The sequence below is a fragment of the Sycon ciliatum genome, chromosome 1, assembly GCF_964019385.1.
Source record: "Sycon ciliatum chromosome 1, ocSycCili1.1, whole genome shotgun sequence".
NCBI classification, from domain to species: Eukaryota; Metazoa; Porifera; class Calcarea; order Leucosolenida; family Sycettidae; genus Sycon; species Sycon ciliatum.
In genome coordinates, this window is record NC_088643.1 from 81,122,604 (window position 1) to 81,150,131 (window position 27,528).

At 46.1% G+C, this 27,528-nt stretch overlaps 1 protein-coding gene across 1 annotated transcript; it reads right to left on the minus strand.

The window, feature by feature from the left end:
• Positions 1 to 10,718: 10,718 nt before the first annotated feature.
• Positions 10,719 to 27,505, minus strand: LOC135805806 (uncharacterized). The gene is made up of 6 exons (XM_065319908.1): positions 26,890 to 27,505; positions 16,475 to 16,627; positions 15,934 to 16,056; positions 14,470 to 14,569; positions 12,763 to 12,830; positions 10,719 to 12,356 (listed from the first exon to the last, which is right to left on the minus strand). Exons 1-6 carry the CDS (start codon positions 26,950 to 26,952, stop codon positions 12,126 to 12,128), a joined length of 738 nt encoding a protein of 245 aa, XP_065175980.1. The 5' UTR covers positions 26,953 to 27,505; the 3' UTR covers positions 10,719 to 12,125.
• Between the last annotated feature and the right edge of the window lie 23 nt (positions 27,506 to 27,528).

Below are 27,528 nucleotides of genomic sequence, written 5' to 3' on the forward strand. Positions count from 1 at the left end.
TAGAGTAAAATATCTGCGCGAGAATTCCTGAAGGGAATGTGACAAGCTGAGAAATTTGGCCTTGGCAGGCTAGCTTGCTAGCTGGACATGACGAATAACTATGAATGCGTGCTATTTGCCAGAGAGCGATTTGTAGGCTGAACGATGTCATAAGGTGAGCACCGCGGGTCTAAAACAGAGGCTGGCCGAATGGGACTAGCAACACTGCCGTGAATACCAGAAGCAAAACAAGATGGTCTCTGGCGAAAGCAGAGGCTCGACAGCAAGGACAGAAGCAGAACAGTCTCCACATTCATGTAAAGCATTGAAGATAACAGTCTGGCTCTGCCTAAACTCTGGAATCTATCTGGTCCCCAGTGGGCAGTTGATAGCAGAGAGAGGCACATGTATGTAGTCAATACAATGTACATGTGCCAGGTATTAAATATTGCTCTATTCCCTTGTTGAACAAATCTATTGCTGAATATGAAAAGACTGACAGCACCGCGGCTGTAAATCATTTAGCCTGGTCTGCCGCAGCGTGGCCTAGGTAATGGTGGCACAGACATGATTTTTAATCATGTCCAAGGCTAGGCTAGGCTTGGATGGAGCTCGGCGGACCAGGATCGTGGACAGGAGATCTTGGCTTCAAGCTACTGCTTGATCACTCACTGCTCAATCTACATGTACATGACTGTACATGTACATGTACGTGTTGTGTTACCATGCGTGTACGTGTATGTATGCCATGAAAGAACGTGATGAGTGTCTATGACTATTGATATAAAATTGAAGCAGCTTTCTCACTACAGTGCGTTTACGGGTATGAATGTGTTAGCGAGTCATTTTGGTTGGAGTGTTGAACTGATTGTGAAACGCCCGTACAAATGAAGGGGTAAAGTGGTCATACATGTAGTACATAGTCATTATGCAAGGAAATCATTGTCCCATGGAATCAGGGAGCAGAGTATGGAATACTCCCACGTGCTTGTGCCACTGACTACACGCACATGCAAACGTTGCATGCAGAATGTGATTTCATCATTTCCCTTGATCAGTCGTGAAACATCCCAACAGCATCAGCAATAGCCCTTCCCAAAGATGCTAAAATATTTCGCAACTAACTACTTGTGCTTTCGCAACCGTGCCAAAACAAGTGAAAGTTGCTGAAATCGCAACTCAAAATGAGCGAGTTCTTGTGCATAATGATACCAAAAACAAGCAAAAGCTAAGCAGCGGAAATAGACAACACTGCAGGCCACTGTGGCGCTACTGGCGCAGCATAACCATGACAGAGTAAAACATGATAGCTTTGGAAAATGAACAGACTTGGAATGAGTTTTGCTGGCGCTTCGCACACAGCATTCGCCTTTATATCATTGGGCCTAGTTCCCGTTTATTGTGCGAATTAAAATGAACCAACCCACCAACCATTTCATACATGTATTATCATACTTCAGCATTGCTCAGTTCTACCACATAATTTTACTTATGTAATGTTTATACAAAAGAGAAAGGACCAAGGAACTACAAGTTACGCTATACTGTCCACTAACACCACCAGTTGCTAAACAATCAGCTCACGCGATAACATAATGCACGACACTGACCGTCGTGCATTATGTTATCGCGTGAGCTGATTGTTTAGCAACTAACTGGTGGTGTTAGTGGATAGTATAGCGTAACTTGTAGTTCCTTGGTCCTTTCTCTTTTGTATAAATTAATTTGTTTTTTTGCAGATTCTCAACAGTTTATTGACATCATACAAATCCGAGAAGAAAGAAAAAGGCCCAACCCTGCCCTGCCAGTTATTTGGACTTACGGGGGTCGCCAATGACTCGCCATGGCAAATAATAAAAAAGAAAATTAATTTTTGATTACTGCTTGGGCTGGAGTTTCCACAACCCGTGCTGAAAAGCTCGAAATTCAGCACAAAAGAGTTCTAAAAATCCTCCTCCGGAAACTCCGCATGCTCCCATCTTCCACCCTTTATGCCCTTGCTCACACTACCCCTTTGTCTAAGAGACGTAATTCACATCTTGTCACCCTTATCCATTCTCTCAAACTCAATCTGTGTCCACCTCACCTCCACTGTTTCAACTGGTTTCTTCCCGTAGCACGAGAAACTCCCTTTCCCTTCCGAAACCCAAGTCCTCCTTTCTACTTCACTCTCCCCTTTTCACTGCGTACTCTGCGTGGCTGGCACTTCCCCAAGAAGCTAAGGACCTTTCTTCCCTCCGCCTTTTTAAGAGCCTTGTCGCGCCTTGACTTTGATTTTGCGTTTCTCATTTTGTTGCAATCACTACTTATCCATGCCGGTTCCTTTTTTCTTCTCCTCCCCTTCTCCCTTCCTTGCCGTGGTTGGCTAACACCCTCTCTCTTTGTATTGGCCGGTGTTCTCACTGTGCTATGAGATGCTGCAATAAATAAATAAATAAATAAAATAAAATTCTTGGCTCTAAATCCGAGTCCAAATATGTAATGTTACATGTACATGTACATGTTCTTCGAGAAGTACATGTACACTTGACTCTTGATGGGTTGATGCAATGTTTCAGCGCTTCTTGATGAAGCAGAGCATCACGGACACTTCAATGGTCTCCTCCAAGACGTTTCTCTGCTTACGGTTGCGGACGGGGGAGTTGCGATTTCTTCCAAAACAACCAAAAGTTGCGAAAAAAGGGGGCGACTCCCGGGCGAGCATCTTTGGGAAAGGGCTAATCAGCAACGGATCTCTGAAGTCGAGCCCTGCAATGGCGAAGGCAAATAGCTGTTAGTGTTAGGATGCACCCCATTTTTATAACGGGGTACGATCGTGGTTAAACGTGCCTGCTTCCAAAGCGGTATGATCTATCACAGCTCTTTGCCAAGTGGCAACGACTGGAGGTGCAAGGCCTAATATGTGCAATGGCTCATTGGTGCTTACTGCCTTACTCCACGCCACTCCTGTGCCAGCTCTCACCTTGGTAAAGAACAGGTCAATATGGCATATCACAGGCTACTGTGCGCGCTCTTCAGTTCACAACATGAACATATTTGACAAGTGTAGCTGCGATTTGCGCACTGACTGTTGTAGCCACTGGCTAATACATGGCTGCTGACCAATCATGCTGCCAGTGCGCTAGTGATCAATGTCAAAACATGTTGATATCGACTCCACCGATGTCATCTCGCCTATCACCTGGCCTGTCAAAGAGGCATGTGCGAATCCACATCTACATTACCACGTAATGTCGTTGTGGTGCTACGCGCTTACGTGTGCGTGTACATGTACTAGTATGTTCCAGGAAAGTGCCTCAAAAAATAGTAGCAGGAGTCCATTGATAGCTCTACATGTATCTCCAAGACCTACATGTACATTGTACACGTAAGCAGCAGCGCAGGCATGCGGACGACCACAAAGGCACAGTGTTGCAGTGACATGTCAGAGCCACACGTACAGTACACAGGCAGTCCTGCAAAGCAAAGGTACATGATCCAGACATAGGGCTTTCGGCACATCGTCCATCCACGCACCCGCAGTCCCGGACTGACGGACCTTTGCTTTGGACTGATGGACCTTTGCTTTGGACTGATGGACTTTGGTCAATTTGGATAGTATCATCATAATCATACCCATATTACTACCGGTAGTACAGTCATGTATGTAAGGCCAAGCTAGCCGGGCACCGATCGGTCATGACCGTAGAGTCTATGATGCCTTGCCATGTAGATCTACCATCAATACGTTGTAGTAGTAGATACACGTAATCAGAGTAGCCACTACTAGTGCACTGCTAGGCTGACGTCTAGCCAGATCAGCAGATGGTGTTTACCAGTGTGTGGTGGGGACTAGCGCCGTAGTGGGAGTAGATCTACTCTGCTAACTGTTATGTACTACAGTCTACAGTTCAATGACAATGACCAGTGCTGTCATTGAAATGATAATCAGCCGGTAAGGCATAATGGAAGGCTTTCACATTCCCTCGCCTAATTATACCTTTTGTCCTCACTGCTGTCGAGGGTCTTGGGAAACAAAGGAGGTTGAAGAAGGATCTACACGAAAACCATCTGCCAGACAAGCCACTATACTAGCTCTATGCACATGATAATGCACTCTGCACATGATGGTGCACAGTGCTATTAATAATTATTATCACCCGTAAAGCCATTCGTACATGTACAGTCATGTAAAGACGTGACGTGTATTCAGTGGTATGGCATGTGAGAGATGCTTCTTGGTCGTCTTGAACTTGAAGCACTCAGTTAGGCTGGAATGCAAACCTGTGCACCTGTGCTGCTACATGTATGCTCACATCAGACAAATGCGTGGGCCCTGGACATGAGTGCCTATTACGTACGCAAATCATGAAATGATCTCTAAAAATCAATCAATATTCACATTCCTTCTTGCAGAATACCCCATAATGGGCCAGCATGGTTGTCTGGGTCTAGCAATACGTACGAGCAAGAGAAGAAGAAGGCATCATGATCAGTCATAGGGAATGCTATTGATGGAGCGCATTACCGGTAGTCACGCATTGTATTGTGTATTTTCGAGGAACTTTCTTCCCCTATATCCCCTATATCCCTGATAACCTGATAAGCCTCCCCTGGGTGACTGATACAACCGATGGCCAGCGTGTTTCATGTAGATGTAGATCTACATGTACTGAAGTACCTGTACATGTACATGTACATAAAGTCATTGTATGTTACGCAACTTCGCAAGTATGGTTATGTGCTTCAGAAGCAGTTCAAAAGTATTGAGATAGTCAGGACCATGGTAATCATCATCCACCAATTAATATCACTGGTGGAAACCTACAGAGCCACTACCGGTACTGGCAATACCGGCAATAGGAATATTTTGAACTGAGAGTAATACACTGTACATGTACATGTAGGTATCAAAATTAAATTACATTGAACATGTATTTGGGGTTGGGATCTGTGATAATTGCACGGCAGTGCCAGTAGTCCCACACCCTCTTCCCGCCTTGGCATAGTGTTTCATACACATGATTCATTCATTGAGGTGTGGATGGTCATGAGAGCAAGGTGTGGTTGTTGCCCCGCTGCAAATTCTTGCATCTACACTTTTATAATTATTATATTATACTAAGAAAAGAAAAGGACCAAGGAACTACAAGTTACGCTATAATGTCCACTAACACCACCAGCAGCTACTAAACAATCAGCTCATGCGCAACTAATTACTTGTAGTTCCTTGGTCCTTTTCTTTTCTATAAATAAATTTATCCTTGGCTCTCCATCCGAGTCCATACTGGTATGACCATTGTGCTGGTACATTCTGACCTATGCAGCATACAGCATACAGTATTACAGCATACAGTCCTGTAATTGTTCCAACAGCTTGTGCATGCGGTATGTCGACACTGTATAATAGTGTATTCCAAGCAGCATGCCATGGTCTAAACTATTACATGTACAAGCCTGGTTTTGCTGTCACTACACAGTCACAGCATGACACTGACAGGGAAACCTCTCTCCAGCTCCCTCTTTTCACCTTGTCTGAGAGTGTGTGACAGTATGTCGATGTGTTGACAGGCAGCAGTCGACACCCTGTGATTGAGTATCACCACACCCTGACCCAGACCCAGAGGCCCATACATAATCATTGGTTACAAAAAATTAATAATAACATCCCTGGAGTCCGCACTTGCAGTTACTGTTTGCTACTCGAGCCGCTGTACTGTTCTCACTACAAGAAAAAAGATACAGATGTTGTCTGCGCTGGTCAAGCCGTACCCAAAAATTTACCAAGAACCCCTTAGTGGTTATGGACTGTTGAACTGGCTGATAGAAGTTTGTCAAATCGTCATACATGCATGCACATGTACAACACTACTACTACTAGGATCGGGGCAGACGTCGATGCACACAATGGCATCTATTATCATGTACTTCTTGTTCGAAGTACAATCATGTACACGTACACGTAGCTCTGTTGACATTGTGTTACAACTCTTCACATTGTCATTGGTGATAGAGAAAATTGACAGCATTGCCACTGCATGCATCCTAAGGGACCGATTTGGGGTGAAGAAGAAACGAAATCCGTCATTGGTGCCAAGTAATGGCCGCTTCGTATTGTAGTGTTTTCCACACCCCTGCTGATGACCGTGTGATCTCGGGCAGCAACGTTACATCCAACAGAATGCTGGTATCTTTGCAGACTCAGCGAAGTCAATGCGTTCACGTGGACAAGTTGATGCAGGATACAATACTGGATTCCAGGAAGTGCTATCGTTTGTAACTAACTGTCAATTATCGACCTACTGTGGAGAAGTAACAGATGATGTGCAATAGATACATGACTTTGTAGCGTCGGCTCCACCTGCTTCAAAGACAGTCAGTTGTTTGATAAGTTACTCTACGCAAAACATGCGGTGGGTTTCCAAGCCAAGGTGTTGGACTGTAATCAAGTACAATGCAATATCAGAGTGTCGGTGGATTTCGTCTTGCGCAAATGTACCAGTTTCCGAACAGCTGTTTCGGGCGCGAGAACTCTCCCAAAGCCAAGAGCTGCAGGGTGTTAAAATCTCACGCGGAGCTGTAGAGGCCAGGACGGCTGTTGTCGATAATCATCATTGTGCTCAGCATTGATCATATCAATTACCGTGGGGAAAGACTACGCCTTGAAGGCCCTTTTCTCTTCTTCTATACATGTACATGTACAAGGCTGATAAGTGATGTTAGCAAGAGTGCACAACCATGGCCCCAGGGGTTATCATGGTTTTGCACTCTTGATTCTAGTGTAGATAGAGTGGGAATTTCAATTTTGTAATCCACGACTTCTCACCCCAATCTCCAAACCATGGCATTGCCATTGGCATTGGCTCCCGAGTCACCGTGGCATGGCAACGACTTGCAATAACGACGCAAGTTACTTGAAGATCACCATGGAGACCTAGGGTCACTAGTATCCAGTGTCAGTGCCAGTGGGTGAGATGAATGACTGTAGTACCAGGAGTCCATTATGGACTCTTGATAATGATAGTACATTGCCGTGGTCATGACTCATGGGAAGCCTAGCTGGGAAACAGATTTCTCAACCAGTCCTATTTCTGTATTGAGCGTTTGTGGTCAGAGGTATTAGGTGACACATTCGTTGATCTTGTTCTCTGGGATTGTCTCACGAAGAACTTGTGGCTGTGGGTTACAGCTGTCGAGATAGTGAATAACCTCCTGCAGGTTATTCGTAGCGAATCGGGCAGGCATGGTGAAGAAGGGGGCGAGCGTCGCACGATTGGTAAAAAAGAAGAAGAGGTAAACAAGTACTGATTATCATGGGTAACTTGCCAGAGAGCTGTAATACCCTCTAATTACACACGAGTGAACAACTATCCTGTACGAATAGATAAACGTGATAAAAGCTTTCATTCCCCCCGTTGTGTGTGCCAATTGCCAAGGCAATCCTGAGGCAACATCGACAAGAGTGGTAAGTACTAAAGTAGCTGGTAACGTGCCCTTGCAGTTTGTTGACACTGCGCTGAATCAATCTGCCTTGACCGTGCACCACCCCGCGGGCCGTGGTACCTCACCTTGATCGGCGAACAGCGCTGATAGCTGCTGTCTTTTCACCTTCACACGCCCTCTCCTATATTTACAGTCTGCCGTGCAACTTTAGAAAAAGTAATTGTGTTTGTGATAAGTCAGAGCACCTGATATCTGCGTCTGATTATATCCCTCGCTAGCGTTTCCTGGCAGAATACCCGTCGAAACCCAGGCCAGAGGCCAGACTGCTGCCGTGCTGGTTGGACCCACTGCCAATCACATGCCCAGTACAAATCCATCCGTGGAATATGATTCGTCATCGACAAATACTTACGTTGATGGTCTCCTACATGTCAGTTGTATTCGAGGACATGTACAATGTACGTGAGGAAGAAAAGAATGATAATGCCTAGCAGGGACTGGAATGATTCAATCGGCCCCAGGCCTGCACGATCTCAAATTTAAATGTTCATTGGCTACAGTAATACAATGTTAGTCCAGGCCGTCGCGTCGCGGAGGTCTCAGCGATAACCATGATAACGGATTAGAAAATATTATGAATGGTAACTGATAGTACGATGGGGACGGTGAGAACTTTGGCCTGAGACACGTTGCCGCAAGCTAAGGCAGTAAGGGTATTGATAGGGGAACTGGCCACTGGAAACTACAACTAGTAGTACTGGACAAGTACAAGTAGGCACCCCCAGTCTACGGCTGCGTCACCAAATACAGCCACAGACCCGTCCATAGCCGGCCATGGCATATGCGCCTTGTCTTGCTCATATATTTGAGGATTTCCCAAAGACGTAGTCTAAATTGAAGGGAGTTCCATTATAATGGGAGGCTGTAGGGTTGAGATAGCAGACAGTGAAGGGCTAATGATTCGTCATGAACAGCCTAGCTAGAGAAATACATAATACAATTATGCTGAATGTTCCTTGGCCGAAGATAACTCTGCTCCAACATGACCCTGTCTGACATCGACAGCGTCCAACATCATGCATGTCTCCACTTTCCCAGCAGCACTCGAGGGTACTCAGAGACAGAAGTGCAGAGTGCGTGGTGCCGCTTCAGCGTCAACATAATAGTACTGTAGACCATATTGACCCGGGTAGGGGGGTAGAGTTTCCATAGCTCACTGGATTGATATCGGTTCGTTAAAACCAACCTTCACCTTCTTTCTTTTTTTCTCCTCTACTCACCCCCCCCCCCCCCCCCCCCGCTTAATTTATTCCCATTGGGCCCATTGTTATTAGGTGTATGCCTGTTTTGATTCCCACAATAAAGTATACAACAACAACAACAACAACGACAACCCGGGAGGATCTCGGAAAGCTCCATCGTCATGACTACCAGTTGAATATCGATGGTAACGGCAATGACTATGTAGGGTACTCCTGCTACCAGTGATAGACTTTCGTGCATATTGGGAGAACTTCGCAACTACGTAATTAAATAGGATAATCTCGCCGTGCGGTGACTCTACAATACATCCAAGTAAGGCTGTGCAACATGATGTGTATTCAGAATACCTGAACTGAAGCCTCCGTTATCGTTGCTTCAAGCTTGACATCCCCGCCTCAACCGACATGCCACTCCACGAGCCTCCCACTGCGATGGCTGTCTGTGGGCAGGCCTTGGCAGAAGATAATGTTTTGACGTCAACGGTGCAGCATCAGCTGTTCACACGTGCCCTAGGCCTCAATATGACTGTGTCGTGGAGTGTTTTGCTCCGCACCTCCCCTGCCGCGACCGGCACACCAGTAGGTGGCAGTGCATGAAGTGGTGATGTCCATAGACTCAGTGTACATGGTGTACATGGTGTATGAGCCTACTAAATTATACTATGAGGCCAGCCTGCAGGGATTTAGGCAGGGATATAAGCCGGGAATGGCAGGAGGAAAATAATAATAAGGTGTCATGTACATGTACATCAAGTTCAAGCTGTGACTGTACAATAACATCATACAGCTGTCCAGGTCTGGTTTGCAGTCTGGTAGACCAGTGTCCTGAGTGACCATCGACGAAGGACTGCGTTGTTTACCAACTCTGTGTTGTTGGGTGAGGACAGATGTTCGCAGACACACTTGGAACACCTTCTTTTGCGCTGCTTTCAAGTTTGGGTGGAGTTCCTGGGTGTTCAGGAGCAATGCAGATGATAGGCGGATAATCCGATTGCCAGCGTCGATGCACAGGGACGATGCGAAGAAGAACATATAAGGCTCTGCGGGCTCGTCTCCCCCCTCATAGTATCATAGTCATGTTCTGTCCCAATGGTCAACACCGTGCACAACGATTATCTCCGATTCTCGTCTCTCTCGTCTCTTTCTCTCTCTGCTGTCTCCAGACTCCGCACCGACCCTGTCATTCACTGATCGCGCATACAGTACTTTTAGCATTACAAAGGACCATGGTGACGTACCGAGCCGCTTGAAAGACAATTACAATGTATGTCCCAGCCACACTGATCTAGCTATGTCTCTTGTATGCCAGCTAAGGGCCGGATGCTGTGCGCTATCGGCACATTACCGGTCCTGTATGCAGGAATCGTCCACCCACAGGAAAGCCCAGCTTCAAGTGGCACCTTTGCCTGACTGACGGCTACTGTCTGTAGTGCATGTACTTCATGTACAGTACAATGTGCATACTAGTAATGGAAGAGAGAGAGAGGATCCAAGTGGGGAAACATTGTGACTCAAAGTTTCATGCGGAAGCAATCATCAGACAGTGATTTTGGCTGTTCACATCATCAGACAGTGATTTTGGCTGTTCACATCATCAGACAGCTGTTGTGGGTATACAGTATACGGTACAATCATGTAGACCTACTAGTTAATAGTACTAGTATGCCCTGATGATGCCCAATGGGCGAAATATTAGCGAAGTTATTTATTTGGTGCAGCTGAGAGCCTGTTGCCGGAATGGCAGTGTTTCCAAGTGCAAGAAATACGCTGCAATGGAGTTTGGGGAATTCTGAAGAAACGTTAGTATACAGACTTTACAGTATACAGTTTTGTAATGTAGGCCGCAACGCAGAACATGAATCAAGACTGTAGTGTGAATCTGCAAAACCTACAACATACATCTATAAAATAATCCAAGAGGGTAGTGACGGGTGCACTGACAGGGATACATACATGTACATGCACTAGCAAGAGTCCATGAGACCATGATAACACCCCGGGTTATGCCTCATGGACTCTTGATACTACGTTAGTGTCTCCCATTGAATGGATCTGTGACATTTTAAAATGCTTTTTTCTGTCTTCCTGATATCCAGAGAACCCTTATTTTGTTGGTGAACTGATACTGAATTATGCGAAGGATCATTCAAGGATGCATGGAAAATGCACATGAAGGAGCACAATGCATATACAGCAACATTGTGTTCTTGTGCCCACTCAGCGGCATGTTGCGTGTGATTTTTTTATGCAGCATGCATTGATTCAATTTGATTGTCACCGTATCGAAAGTAGGACATAATAATTATTATATTGCAGTCCAGTCATGCATTCAACGGCGGGTATTCATCATACGTGCGCGTGTACTTGTACACGTATCAGCCTTTGCTTGTAAAAAGTAGCTGGCGACGAGCAAGTTTGGCAAAAACATTGAATGCGTCACTGGAACAGTGGGGGGGGGGGGGGGGGGAGGGGGGGGGTGCTGTGAGTGGCGGCAGGGTATGAATGAAAGCCGCGGCTACACCTCTGCACCAAGCAGAATGGAGCAGTGCAGCGTCTCCAATCGCTATTTCATTGTATCAGGGTAGGCTAGGATAATGGTAGCACAGCAACACAATCATACTGCTGTGATGGCCAGTGAAATCTGCACTCACTCGGCCACAGTGTCATGCATACACTGTGCAGCTCACCGTAATCCAATGCAGTAACATGTATGGTGGCTGTGCATGCAAGCCACGTTCTCGTGTTTCATTGGACAGAGCTGTGGTGCTATATACTACTAGAGTAGTCATGTAGCTATGGGCAGCAGAAAGCAGTAAACCCAGTCGCTTGAAGACCCAAGGACGACAGTGCAGAGCATGGCCACCAGCAGCAGTAGAGACACTGTCCCAAATCAAACAAGACTGTGTCCGTGTGTACTGTACATTCCTGAAAGGCCGGTTGTGATCTGTTTGTTGATTCCAGTAACAATACTGTTGTGTTGTAGCGTGCGCTGCTTCACAGCAACATGACACATAATACGCACTGACAACCATAGGCCGGGTTCCTGGCCAGCATAGTATATAGTCCACCACCATTACCACCAACGTGACTTGCACCATGGCATCACCAACGCGACTTGCACCATGGCATCACCAGCGCGACTTGCTCCATCACCTCCAGCTCGACTTCCAGCACACGGAAAAAAAGATGGAAACTAGCCTTGCTCACGCGACTTGGCAACATTGCAGTGCAGAAAACTGATATGCAAATACCCCCTGCGATCAGTACACTGAAAGTGCTGGGGTACCACTGCTGTGCTAACATTACTACCAGTTACTCCATCACTGCAGTAGACTTCTGATGTAGCGGCGAGTGATGGCACCAAAATGCGAGCATAACGGCACATCTGATGATGGGTGATGGAAGATAGAACGCCTAAGTAATAGGCTTATGCTGCTTGGGTAGTGAATGTGAATCAGGACTTCAGGACACTCCTGCTGCTGTTTCAGATTCTGTCTGCAGACGCCGCCATTGTTCGTCTTCCTGCAGAGCGTCATCGCCAGCTGCAGGGCTTGCTTGCTGGAGACGAACGGGCTGAATCATTGGCGGCAGGTCATGTCCGTCGAGTCGTTGCAGTGGGATCTCCTCGGGGCTAGCCGGATGACTGGCTTCTGGCGTCTCTGGTCCCGGCCAGATCATCCACACTGAGCCAGACTGTAAGCGCAAGAAGGAGGAAACCACAATACAACACACGTGTCGGTCCCAACACACGTGTCGGTCCCAAATCACACAACATGTTCCATACTCCTTTTAGTCAGCTGCTTAGTGTGGAGATCCTGATAAAGCTGGAAACTGTAATTGGTAATGGCACCCCCGGAATGAAGACACACATTTTTTCATTTAAATATGATTCAATGTACATCACTGGCATACGGGAATGGTAGATTAGTTACTCGTTCGTTGAATTTGTAATTTTGTATTCAAGAAAACAATCTTTGGAAATTGCAGTATATTATCACTTTTCTGCATACCCGTCAAGACATTTGTGGATCAATAAAAGATTTACACTGTCAGACGCAACCGACAAAAGACAGTCACAGAACCAATCGGAAAACCTCACCGTTGCTATAAAAGCGCTGGCAACATAACCAAAGAACACGCCGGGGACGATGGAATATGTTGTCGGGTCTACACAGAAATGCCAAGCAAGTAACAATACACCACCGACTTTAAAAACCAGACTGACGACGAGACAGCACTCAGTGCAAGCAGCTAGTTCTAAGGCACGGATCTCCATCAAGCAGTCAGTTCTAAGGCACGGATCTCCATCAAGCAGTCAGTTCTAAGGCACGGATCTCCATCAAGCAGTCACAGTGACTGAAAGCTGGACAGCTACACTCATCACTGGCCAAGAGTTAGTAACATCAGTTTGAGTCGTGATTTATGCCAGCAGTTTTCCTTTATTTTAAGCTACAATAAAGCAAAGTATATTATTACGTGTCTTCCTGGCAGGGACTTGCACTGAACAACCAGTCCATCCCAGGCACTGATTAATCTTTTCAGACATCAATCCTGAATGGCATAAGCGAAAGTGGCACCCCCACCACCTTCGCGGATATGCTTTTAATAATAATAATATACTAGTTGAGGGAATGGAAAGCTGAAAAGTCTGAAGAAAAATTGACTGCCACCACCAGGAGTATTAAAATCTTTGCTCCGAATTAGGTCTGCAATATACAGACCTTTTTCATCATGGAGCTTTCGTTTGGCAGATTTGGCAGAAATATGATGGATGAACGGGGGTTCTGGGTTAACAAACATCCAAACGCAATGCCGCCAGTAGGCCCGCCACACATGCCAAGTATACATATACTTGAGCTCTTGCTATCAGAGGGGACTATACTTGGTACTACAGTTCTGCCGGTTGCCATAGAGCTCAGCCTCCTAGCCTAGACCGTTCTTATTTTAATGCATGACAGTTGTTGTCTCTAAACAGTTGAGTCACCGTGTATATATTGGTATGCTGTGCTTGGTAAAATTCTAGCCTGGCCGTTCTTAGACGCTCCGTTCTTCGGCGCCCGACAGTACTGTAGTCTCATACAATGTACATGCTTGAATGACAACAACAACAACAACAACAACAACAACAACAACAACAACAACAACAACAACAACAACAACAACAACAACAACAACAACAACAACAACAACAACAACAACAACAACAACAACAACAACAACAACAACATTTAATACAAACCTTTAATCTAAGTACAAGTACTAGTATACAGTAGTGAGTGCACGGTGGCGCACAGTTCTGAAGTTGGTTGTTCCAACTAGGAATACACGCTTCTTGCCGAACTTGACACTTGACTGCTAAGTTCGGGTGCTTTAACTGTAGACTGTAGTGCACATGTTTTTAACATGCATGGGCGCAGAATAAAAGAGCTTGACGCAACAGTCAACTTTTTGGAGAAATCCTGCCAGAAATCAAGGGTACTGGATTAAAGAAGCTCAGACTAAACTGGCCCTTTTAACAATTTGGAGTCACTAGGAAAACCCAGCAGAATTGAGAGCAGTATTCCATGCATTTTCGTTTGTTGTATTTATTGATGTGACTACGATTACGCCGCGATTTCAGTACAGTTAGATCGCATCAGCAGGGCTCGGAGTGGCCAAACTGATCGTGAATAAGTCTAGGGAACAATTTTTTTTAAAATTGGCATACATTTGACCCTTCTGATATCGAAGGCAATGGGAAGAAATTCAAGAAACTACCCTCATCCCCAAACAAAACGAACTAGAGTGCCAGCGTTGCCTTGCTTACATGAATATTGCCGCAGTTGCATATTGACCAGTGTCGATTTGAGGAGGCAGCCAATGGCAACGGTCAACAGTAGAAGGCCAATGATTGTCATCTCTGGAATCTAAAACCATGATTGTATAAACCAGACGGAGTGCAGAGCGGTTAGAAAAGAAAACTACTGCAGTGTTCCTTACAGCCATTGCCCAGTTCAGGTATGGTCTTGCCATGCTGACAACATCGGCTCTTGCGAGGAGGGAATTTCCACTGACAAATTATTCCCATTCATAAGGAGGAAACAGCAGCTGCAACAAACAGCCTGGCTCATTTTAAAAAAACACTATTCAAAGTTCTCGAGGCCTGTTTTCACAAGGCTCAATCAAACGCACATGGAGCGGAATAGACTGAGCAGATCTGTCATCAGCGAACTGTCCCGACGTCGTCCATTGCTCTGATACGGCCAGCCGTATACCCTGGTGCCACGCGGGGAAAAAACTGGCGGAATTGGAAAGTTGTCGTGGCAAAACTTGATGACCATGCGTTGTTAGCCTTGGCAGCATAGCATGAAAGGTCTTTCATGGCAGTGTGAGTGGCGTTACCGGTCATCAGTCCGACTGAACACGTCCTTACAGGGGGAGCTCGCAGCTTGGATCCTGTTCAATACGCATCCTGTACCAAGCCTTCTACAATTGAGGGGGGAGGGGGGGGGGGGGTATACGAGGAGTAGGGAGGGTGTGTGTGTGTGGGGGGGGGGGGGGTAACAGTTACATGAGGAGTCCGGAGGGTATGTGTGTGTGGTGGAGGGGGGGGGGGGGGGTACATCATGAGTAGGGAGGGTGTGCGTGGGGGGGGGGGTACATGATGAGTAGGGAGGATGTGTGTGGGGGGGGGGGGGTACATGAGGAGCAGGGAGGGTGTATAATTATTATTTATATGTGTATGGGGGGGGGGGGGGGGGAGGGCTGCTCCAGCGGCTGTAGCCCACACCCTATTGCACGTAGACACACTTGCAACAATAGCGCTTACCGGGTGCAAAACAAATCCAGAGGTGTCCACACACCATGGACAACACGAAGGATGGGCATCTCAGATACGCTTTCGGTTTTTCGGCTTGAAACAGAGTCATAACAACTGCCGCATCTTCCGGGGTGTTATCCGCACCGAAGGCTAACCCCCACCCCCTTTTGGGCCCAAACATGGTATTTTTGTTAACATTCAGAGCATAAGCCGCACGTCAGACTTCAAAGTTTTGGTAACCTAACTTAATGGGTACCAGTGCATTCAAGACCTTACCAAAAGCAAAAGTTTCCTAGTTTGTCCTTCACTCAGAACGGACAACATGTAGAAGCTACATGCTAGAGCAATGATGGGTTGCAGCGCATGAAATGTAGTCGAATGACACCATACATGTATGGCGTGCTGTACCGCTGGTTAAGTTAATGCCCGAGTGTACCCTATATTCCAAGCCGACACACCTGTGGTATTTACCTTTTTCGGATTCTTCTTGAAAACCAGCTGTGACAGCAGTGACACAAGAAGCAAGATAGTAGCTGGAAGAGTGATGACCACAGCATCCACCAAGGCAGGATTGAAAACGTCAAATGTCGAGTTCTGTGAATACACTTTGTAAGGAGAATCGACTTTCCAACAAACTCTCAAAGAGAGAACTGTGTGTCTGTGCCTGTTGGATACACTGACTCGCTATTTGAAGTATAATAATGCAGTTAAATCTCACTGGAAGACATGTATGCCCCTCTGGTCTGTGTACCAGTAGAGCATCACAATGAAATAGACTGCAAAGCCGTCTACACGTATAACCAAGAAGAAACTTGTGACACACACACACACACACACACACACACACACACACGCACGCACGCACGCACGCACGCACACACGCTCGCATGCACGCGGCACATACACACAGCCCCCACCACCACCACCACCACCATACACCATGCACCACCACCATACACTGTGCACCACCGCCACCATGCACCACAAGCACAATGCAGCAGAGACAGGATACACATACTGCAGATGTCGCCCAGTTCTTAGCCAGTGTTGACTGGTCGTGCATAGCTGTGTACCAAGGCTCGCCCTGTAACTCTGAACTGTGCGCTGCCTCGGAATAACATGTTTGAAAGAAGATCACAAGACCTGTGGACGCAATCAAGAGAACCTGGCAACAAACAAACAAACAATACAGTCGGTACCGCATTTCTATGCAGGAAATTGTTTTTGACGCACTATGTCATGAGGGGTGTGAGGGTTCTTCCACATGCTGTGGACCGTACGATCGGACGCAGGATGGTTCTGCTGTACACGAATCTCATCGGTCCCTCGATTGAATACAAGGATAACATGGACTCGAGAGTTGTGAAAACGTTTCTCGTGCAAACCCTGAGCGGTGTGAACAACCATGTGTTCTCACAGAGCGACAGACGGATCATGCTTCAAAACGAAAGTGTGCGCCAGATGACCTTCTGGCTCAAATTCAACACCGGTGAGCTCATCACACCAGGCTATCCTATCTACCTGGACATGCGAGTCGAAAAGATTTCCTCCGTACAGTAACAGACGACTGCAGAGATGAAAATGAACTTCATATCAGGCGTTCATCACTCATGACTTTGACGAGGTCCTGATCGGCTCCTTGGCGGAACAGTACTGAGGGGGCAAGCGAGGATTCCACTCCACCTCTTGTCGCACAGCACAGCAAGGCGCCCAGCGCACAGTCATGACCGTGCTCGCTGAAGAGCAGCCAAACGGATGATGACCTGCTCTCCCATTTTCTCATCCAAAATGCTTGCCAAATCTTCCATGGAGTTTGTAGTGGATGGTGTTGTGAAAGGCCTGCAAACCAGGCACAAGTCAAGGGGTAGGACTTACCCTGACCTATCCGCAGGCTCTAGGTTTCATTATTGAAGGCCCAATCGCGTGTATCAAAGTAAAAGGCACGGCTAGAAAAGGGAAGTACGGTCAAGTCGTCGTCAAGCTCACGAGGGAGCTCAGGGATATGGTCGCCGTGCGCTTCTATGAGTATCACCGGCAATAAGGCGAGTGCTCCAGTCAGAAAGAGTGGAGCGCATCGCAACTAACTTTTACCCCACGAAGCTGACGAGTGGCCAGGGTCCTGCTAAGAACGATGGCGACATTTACGTGAAAGGAAGCTCGACAATCCATGACCAAGGGCATTTGGGCATCACTGATGCACCGGGTATCCGATAGTAGTACTGATACCAAGCCTGAGCACCACTTTTGTCCAACTGGAACTGAGAGCTGGTGCAAGTGGCAGCAGGAGCCGTGTGGTGGGGAGATATACTCACCATGATGCTATACCAGACGCCATTTTTTAAAGCGATCAAGCCTATCTACTTGCGCCTCACTGAGCGTAGTCTCCTGGAAAGGTGTTTACGTGGAGCCACGCAGAATAGGAATGGAAGTTTGAACGGACTGGTGTGGCAGATGTGTCCCAAAACAGGCTTCGGCTCACGGCAATGGGCTTGCCAGAGGGCGAATTCACTGCAGCAGCACTCGCCCAGCTTGATGAGGAAAGGCAGAAGGATGCAAAGAGAAATAGATCCATTGGGGCAAAGCCAGCAGCGGAAGGAAGAAGCGAAGAACAGTACGAAAGGGTATACAGGAAGACACATTGGATGATGAAGGTGTCACATGCGAGGCAGGCGGATTCTAAAGTATGTACTCTGTGTTGAGATCAGTGCTCCGGACACCAAAAAGTGAGCTTTTTCTTCCATTTTTTTAGGTGAAAACGGAACTCTTAACCAAGCTACTAGTGCAGGAATGGACTCAGATGGAGAGCCATGGTTTAATTTATACAAAAGAGAAAGACCAAGGAACTACAAGTTACGCTATACTGTCCACTAACACCACCAGTTACTAAACAATCAGCTCATGCGATAACATTGCACGACACTGACCGACGGCAATGTTATCGCATGAGCTGATTGTTTAGTACCTGGTGGTGTTAGTGGACAGTATAGCGTAACTTGTAGTTCCTTGGTCTTTCTCTTTTGTACACGCTACTAGTGTTGTGCTTATTTGTAGACCCCACAAAGTATATCTTTTTGGATTCTGTACTGCATTAGCTACGCATTGAATTAACTTTTGTTCTGCTTACTGGATGTACATGTATATGCGCAGCGTCTCTAAGGTTTTCTAAGGTTTTCTAAGGTTCTCTAAGGTTTTCTAATGCCGTATTGTAAGTATCTCTTTTTCAGTCTGTTAATTGTATACTTCTGTGAATCCTGGTTAAGAGTTGCTCATGCGTTAAATTTGCGCGAAGGTTTCAAATAGATATTTCTGATCTCTTTCTTTAGTTGAAGGGAACCCTCCATCTCTTTGCAACCTTCACAGAAAATTTGAAGTGATTCTGCCAAGGTACAGAAGTGTTACGTTAATTTTAGTTCCGCATTATGCCGGAAGTCTTAGTGTCCGCTGTACAGTACGTGGAAGGGCTGTGTGTGTGGGGGGAGGGGGTGATGTGTGCGCGCGCGCGCGCGCGTGTGTGTGTGTGTGTGTGTGTGTGTGTGTGTGTGTGTGTGTGTGTGTGTGAATAGTGACGGTCAATTCTTCCGCCTTGCAAGCTGTTGAATGGTGCAATCCCAGCACAAGTTGCTATGGCTTCTGCCGTAGCATTGCTATTATCGCCTCCGGCGATGGGCGTCAAAGGTCAGGTCAGGTCAGGTGTGTGTGTGTGTGTGTGTGTGTGTGTGTGTGTGTGATGTATGTTTGTGATGTGTACGCGGAATGCGTATGCATCATCGGTAACTTTATTTTTCAGTGTGTGTGCGTGCGCATGTGTGTGTGTGTGTGTGTGTGTGTGTGTGTGTGTGTGTGTGTGTGTGTGTGTGTGTGTGTGTGTATGGGGCCGAACCTGATAGCCATGAAAAACAGATCTTCCAAAGCCAGATTTAAAGCAGGCCCAAAAGTACCTTGCCAGAGTGCTCAAACTGACAAGTCTGTGAGCTCTGCGTAATGCAAACAGTGAAGGGCCTGAAGGCACTACCTCACACGAGAGTACTCAACTAGTACAAGAGCAGGAGCGAAATACTCAATCTGCGTATGTATTTTTTTTAATTGAATTCGCAAGTACTGTAAAGTCCGCTGCAAACGCCCACCCCATTTTTGCAAGATCTGCTGGCCTGTACACACACTGACACCCCTACTGTACGAAAGTGTATCTCACACCGTAACGTGAAGAGCGCTTTGCTACGGTAAACTATGTCCACTGTCCTGGTTTCAAAATCTCTTTAGGCACTAGCCACGAGCTAGCTCGTAGTGATTTTATGATGATGGTTGTTTTATTTCGCAAATCCAAACGGGAGTTTCTTCTGAATAACAAGGTAGCGAAGAACAGAGTATTGCAGGAACCAAATACACTTCTGACGGTGTTTCAAGCCATCATTTCCAAATCACACAACGCTCAAAGGCAAGTGTTTTTCTCGAGCACTTCAGAGTTTTCAACAAGTTAGCAGCGACTTTGTAGGTGTAGCTTCTGTGACATGCATGTACCCTGTTCGACTTGCAACTGCAATACTGCGACCAGTCAAGTCGTTGAATGACGCTTCGTCAGAACAATCACTGTTCCATTCTGAAAGCGCGACATCGTGGCACTGCAGAAATTTCATGAACACCAGATGGATTCTACGGCATTACCACATGGAGAGCGAACTACCACAAAGACGACTCATTTATCGAATGAAAGGAAATCTCGACAGAAGTTTTTCTTTGCAGCAAGATAATGACAATCGCTTTGGCAGAGCCTCCTGGTAAGACATAGGCAGTTTGTAGGTATTACAGCCGTTTTCGTACGCATTCGACCTTCATGCCAGTTTTCTACAACTATATTGACCTGAAAAAGACGAAAATAGTATGGACCCGCTGGGGTGGGTGTTTGCTGCGAAGTGGGCGTTTGCTGCGAAGTGGGCGTTTGCTGCGAAGTGGGCGTTTGCTGCGAAGTGGGCGTTTGCGGCGGACTTTACGGTACACACGGGCTACAAGCCCAATTACATGGAAGCGAAGGTGAGCGGAATGGAATGAAATAAGAGGGTTAAGGAGGAGGAGGAGAAAGGTCCATGCTGTATTCATCACAGGGTAGTTGTGCAGCACTTGGCTTCCTTGCTACGTTCCGCCATGATCCATTGCTGCTGCTGGGTCCCATGTGTGTCGCACAGATGGTGTCACTCTCACGTATTGCATTTTTTGCCACCTATTACTAGTCACACCTCAGAGTTCTCAGACCCTGCTGCTGTGCGCATCACTATTCCAGTTTTCTAGCACAGCTCACCGATATACATGTACCTAGGTAAGTAAAGTAAAGTTCGCACGTCCGCGTTACAACTGGCTATACAATTGTATTGAGAAACACAACCAGCTTAGGAAGTTTCGCATGTGCCAGGCCACCACCATGCCTGTGAGTGTGACACCAAGGTGGCAGATGCAGCGGCTAACGGCGAGGGTGAGATGGTAAGTCTCACAACCAATGCCCGACAAGGGGGCTAACCTCGTTAGCTGCATCCATGTTACCCTCACTCCGAGTAGTGAGTACCCAGTTGACCGTGGCTGTAGGTACTGTAAGATAATAATAAAATTAATCCCGAGTAGGTACTAGGTATCGGTTATAGCGTGGGTGTTTGAAAACAACTTTCTATTCTTATTTCCGATATTTCTTACACACGATAATTTCGATAAATCAAGTGTGGGAACGGACCACGCTTTTCCGCTCCAAACAGGAGTTGACGCTGATATTCACTGATTTTTTTCATCTCGATATCGAGGAGCTAATTGGCCACGGACAACGACAAAACTCATAAGGATGGTTGCAAGGATTGCACTGAAGGTGTTGGTGATCCCCAAGGTGAAGGAATTCGACGTCGTTTGTGGAGATTACCACTTGACGCTCGAAATGAATTTTGAATTTTCATTCTCCCCACATGTGCAGTGTGATCGCGATTCAAATTCTGGACGCTTTTCTTTTTTCGTCAGGCACTGGAAAGTTGCCGCAGTCTGACCAGGCCCTTAGGGGCCGGTCACACTGAGGGAAAATTTGAAAAAATCCGTGGTTACCATGGATAGTTGCCGCTGAGCGGGAGATTTGAGAGATTTAATCCACTCGGTGAAAATCAGCTCGAGGCCTCGCTTTTCCGCCGAAGATTATAATCATCCGCGGCTTCCACTGGATTTCTTTGAGTTGCCTTGTTTTTTATTGCGTTCTGAAGTGGAGCGATACTATAGAGGCTGTGCTGATGCAGCTCTGGCCCAGGAGCGGAGTTGATAGACTGCCAGAAGCGGACGGTGACAAAAAATGTAGCTCGTGTAGGTACTAGGTGAGATTATTTTCATTGTGCGTATCCAGTGTGACCGTGATGAAAAGCAGAAAAGATTATTCCCGGTTTAGAATCTGAGGATTGTTCCCTCAATGTGACCGGCCCCTTAGTGGTCAATAATAAGTGGTCAATATATGCTGATATTTGACCCAGGGGCGTAGGAGGGGTTTTGGAAGTGGTACGACCAAAGGTCGGCGCGGCCGAAGGCCGTTTTGGAGGGGGGTCCGGGGGAGCTCCCGCGGGAATTTTTTTGTAAAAAAGACACAAAATCCTGCGTTCTGGGAACCTCTGGCACAGTTTATAAGTCATAGAAATATTTCACGGGCAGAAGAGACGTGCATGGACATGCACAGATGCATGGCAGATCTACGAGTAGATCTACGAGTCTAGAAAATGGTCAAAGTCTGATGCGCATAATTATGATATGCATCGATGGATCCTGATTTTTTTATTACGGTTTTGCACGTTCCGGACGGACCACACTTTTCGAAAAGTGGTACGGCCATGGTCGTACCAGTCGTAGCGGGTGCTACGCCCCTGTTTGACCGCTTAGAGATCACAAGTTTCTGTGGGGGTCAATAATAAGAGAGTGATAAGTATATAATACAACCCAGCAGTACGCTTGTACGTGAAATATAAACCGACATACAAACCGAGGCGAAGCCGAGGTTTGTATGATGGTTTATATTTCACGTACAAGCGTACTAGTGGGATGTATTATACTTATGCTGACCTTCATAAAAACTGAGTCAACTTCTTCCTGTTTCTATGGTGGCGGTCTATATGGGGTTTGTATGGGGTTTGTATGAGGTATGAGGCTTATATGCCCAGTATAAGCCGCCAGCATGATGGGCAAGTTGACTGGAAGTTTGTATGAAAGGTCAGCATAAACTGTAATTTAGAAAAGCGATCCTGTCAGCTTTTCTATTATTGTGTTCACATGGCAAGAAAAACGACACCGCTATGCTACGTAACTTTCTACGTAAGGTGCTCGGTATTTCACTTAGGCTACGTAAGTCTCTACGTAAGGTGCTCGGTATTAGATCTACCAACGGTACGGGTGCCGGTTGTAGCCGCGTGCTTGTGCACGTGCACGGCAGACATTGTGTTGCAGTGCAGTCCGTGTTCGGATGTGCATGCGCGAGGAACTTCCTTCTTTGGAACTGCTTCTTGTATGAGCTGTTTCGGATATTTCGTCTCCTGGCCTGGCTTATTTCGTTTCGGCGCTGCTGAGACCTCCTTTCGCGGAATATTACTGACAGGTGAGTTGACCAGTTCCCTTTGATTCATTTGCTTGTGTTCACTCTTTCATTTACGAAAAGTGTGCTGATTTTGGGCGGAATGCAATAAATAATGGAAAAGCTGACAGGATCTCTTTTCTAAATTTAGCTTTTCCGCTGCCGAGGCCTCCTTTTACGGAATACTCGATGACAGGTGATCTCTGAGTTGACCGGTTTCCTTCGATTATTATTTATTATTATTATTAAATTTTGAATAGGGCAGTCCCACAGGCCTAGGGCCTTTTTACAGGGTACCTTATGAATTGTTGAATAGATGAACGGAAGTTTCTGAGCAAGGGGATTGTGCGAATATCAGATTCATTATTTTGCTTATGCTCACCCTTTCATTTACGGAAACGTGTGCTGATTTTATTCGGATTTAGATCCATTTTATCTCTTTGCCCTTGTCTACAGTGTACGAAGAACGCGAGTTCACCTTCTTGACGGTAAGGCTTATGTTAGATGTGTTGTCGAAATACTCATATTCATTGTACATTGGTACGTTACAAATAAGGCACTGGTCAGTGGCATACTATCGTTGGCAGTTCCCAATCTGGAGGGAAAGGTTCAAGGACCCATTGACCGAGTTTGCAAAATAAATTCGCATATCAGGGAAAGTCTCCATTGTGGAGAGGTTCAGTAAACTTGTTTGCTTCATACGAAACAAGGCAATGGGTGCAGTCTCGTCTCGTGAAGATCTCGTACTTGTATGATTGGATTTGTTTACTCGAGTCTGGGCTGTTTGATTTATTATTTGTGAGTACCGCCGAGATTGCACTGCCCCAAATAAAGTTTCGTGCCGCCAAAGCAAGAATTACAATCTGCAATCTGTTTGTAGTACCTGCAAGAAGGTGCTGTACATGTATCGTACTTTCTCTGTTGCTGTTTCAGTTGCCGTCATGTTGCTAAAGAAAGGTTCAGTAGAGAGGTTCTGCAAAACGAAAATTCGAACGAAGTTTCCCGACAGTCCTTGCGAAAGTGTGTACGAATTTTTGCACGAACTTTGCGTTCTGCACATTTTCGTAGTTTGCGCGGGCCAAGTGCACGTAGATCTACGCCATGACCCGATCTCACGAAATGTCCTACGACAGTTCATTTCGCGTTCCCTGCAAGTTTCGCGTCCAAAGTTGCGAAAGTTCGTGCGAAGTTTTGCACTTCATGAAAATGAACGAAAGTTTGTACGCATTTTCGTTTTGCAAAACCGCTCTAGTGACTCATTTGTTTCATACGAGACGAGTCAATGAGTTGGTGTGGCTTAGAATCTTTCGCTGTAGAAGAAATCTATTCGTATGTCTATTGGAGAAATAATTGTATTCACTGGTTATAAAATAGGTTAAGACAAACTCACAGAATAAATACCATTGGTCCCTTGGTGTTCGTCCTAAAGAGGTTCGACTGGATATCATTCATACTCACCAAAAGATGTGTAAGATTTTATTATTATGGAGTGCCTTGTTTATCTCTCAGTACCTCCAACCATAGCCTTGCCTCTTTTATCCTCAGGATCAGTGTAGTTGTTGGAACGAGGTGGCGGACTGCGCAATGTATTTGTTTACATTTTAATACATGTTTATTGTTCCTCCTTTGCTGTGTTGTTTTAGAAAATCGTGGACTTCCAGTTTGAAGTCATTGAACTACTTCCAAAAGTTGTATCGACATCAACAGGATTACGATTTCAGTGCAATATGATGCAGGATGACCTTATCACGATAACCCATGATTATAAACCATTATAAACACAGAATCAACAAAAACATCTGCGACACGCACCTGGTTACATTTCTCAAATAAATCTGATCGAGGGTGGGGAAATCTGAAATATCTGAAAGGCAAGACAATTTTATGACAAAGTCATGAAATTCTGCTACAGCAACATGCACAGATTGACCTCCGTATAAAAAAAGTATCACCACGGTCCATCACTACTCACATGTTTCCCTGCAGAAGAACATGCTAGTGCCATTTTCTGCAAGAAAAGGCTTGCACATCAATGCGTATGATACGGTATAATTGGTATAATGTGAAGGCCATCATTTACATATTGATATACTAGTAGGGCATTCCATTGGTGACAGAAAAAACAAAAGAAATTATAGCAATAAAAACTGCTTAATGTAGGGATGTCAGCGAACGCACTGCGCAGGCCTCTGCGCATGCATTGCGTCATCGATTTTTTGAACGTGATCGCGGCCGACAGAGAAAACATGGCCGCGGTCCGTTTGCACCGCTGGGAGTCGTAAAATTACTGTTCTTCTGTCCCCGCGACCATTCAAATCATACGCGATACAGGAGGACCCACGAGCTCACCACGTTCTCCCCGGTCGATTTCTCTGAAAGTTTGCACATCGTGAAACACCAGTATGAGAGGTGTTCAGGCCAATTTTCAAGGGATTACCCTGGTTGGATCGTTCCAAAATCGGACTTGCATTTCTCGCTCGCGGCCATTTCTTGCGCGATGGAAGCGCCCTGCCCTGGTGAGTAACCAGCGTCGCGCTTGGTAGAGAGTTGCTGCAATCAGCTCCCTGATGTCTTCGCTGACATTGTCAGAAGCGATGGGCCCTGAATTTGTTTGAGAGTCTCTGGATGCTACTTTTCCTCAGCCTAGTTTTCAGCCATTCCGTGCATCTTCTTCGCACGATTTATTTTGCAAAAAAATGAAAGGGTTCATGAGTTTTTTTGTCGGCCACGCGTAGATGGGCCAGGCTGACCTGCGCAGATGGGCTGCGCAGTGCGTTCGCTGATATCCCTACTTAACCCTCTCAGTGCCACGGGCGACTTTAGTCGCCCAGAATGAGTATGTGTGTACAAATAAATTCGTATCTCCACTTCTACACACAGGAGAGTTACAAACGACCACTCTACGTGTTCAGAAAGACCTTGGCTATCGACTCATCACATCGCTTTGTGTCCGTGGGGATAGATATCGCCAGGGCGAAGCCTGAAGTGCGCGCGCTCGGACAAACAATTGTCGCGCGTAGAAAACATGACGTATGCGCATCGCGGGTTTCTCTATTTCTTTCGCGGCAACCCATGCGTATTGGGTATCAAAACATCGAGATTTTCAGTGGCTTTCGGGCCAACTTTGTCCGAATTCCGTGCGTTGAAAGTTGACTGCACTGCGATCGATCGCGCGCGTGAGAAAGTGCAGATGCTACGAAAATGCAGAAAACGGACTTCGCTCAGGCGCCCTCGCGAGAAAGACTATTTTCGCTGTATTTTCTCTTCACAGCTGTCTGCCTGGCCATGATATCTTTCCAGAGAGCCATCGTTTGTAAAGATCCGTGGATATACAGCTGAGCTATGAAAAATTTGAGTTCGGCTCAACTCAGAAAAATTTGAATTTTTCTGACCCCCTTGGCACTGAAAGGGTTAATGGCAGTTTTCTAAAAAAAGTTATTGTGTTCTAGTCCATGGACCCCGTCGAAAAAGTAAGAAATTAACGAAATGTGATAGCCGAAAATTAAAATTTCACACAACCTCACAATAATCACACACAGAATGAAAAGCTACATGCAGAAGACCTTTTCCCCTCGTGATCCTCTTTCCTATGCATGCATGACATGCATGTTGCCAATTGTTGTGCAGTACAAGTTTAGTGTTGAAAGCAGCATTTCAAGTGTTGTGATTATTGTGAGGTTTTGTGTGAAATTTTAATTTTCGGCTAGCACATTTCGTTAATTTCTTACTTTTTCGACGGGGTCCATGGACTAGAACACAATAACTTTTTTTAGAAAACTGCCATTAAAGTTTTTATTGCTATAATAATAATATGTTGCGGCCATGCTTAGCTGTGATCTACATAGCGGCGGACTTACCACTGAAAAGCACCACACCAGCTTGTACTTGGGGGTATAATCAGGCAGCAGCTTTTCCAGCATTGTCAATAAAACGGGCTCCGCCGTCACAGAGTAACTGCGTTGTCGCCGGTTCGCTCGGCTTGTCAACTAAGCGTATCGCTAGCTCGGTAGATTCTACGTAGATCTACGTCAAGGTGCTGCTATTACTAACACAATAATAGAAAAGCTGACAGGATCGCTTTTCTAAATGATGAAAACTCAATCTGCGTTCGGACAGACTCAGTAGATCAACGACTACGGACGTCGGTCTACAAGACGGACTCGGGATCGTAGATTGCGCAAATTCTCACGGAACATATCTACGTGGCATTTCATTGATTTCAATGAAAATTTCAATGAAAATTCAAGTGAACTGTTTATACAATGACTATACATAGTATGTACATGCATTATTAATTTTTTGTGTTCAGATCATGTAGATTTCGCTTTTCTCTTTCTGTTTCTGCACTTCACGTCATGACAACGCTTGCAAGTGATGCACCGACCGGTGGACCGTGACCGTCCCGCTACGTAAAATCCTCCAGAATCCTGACTGGCATTGATGTCGTGGCGACCAGTCCCGGAGCGCGCGAGTCGAGTTGATCTACGACATGTCGA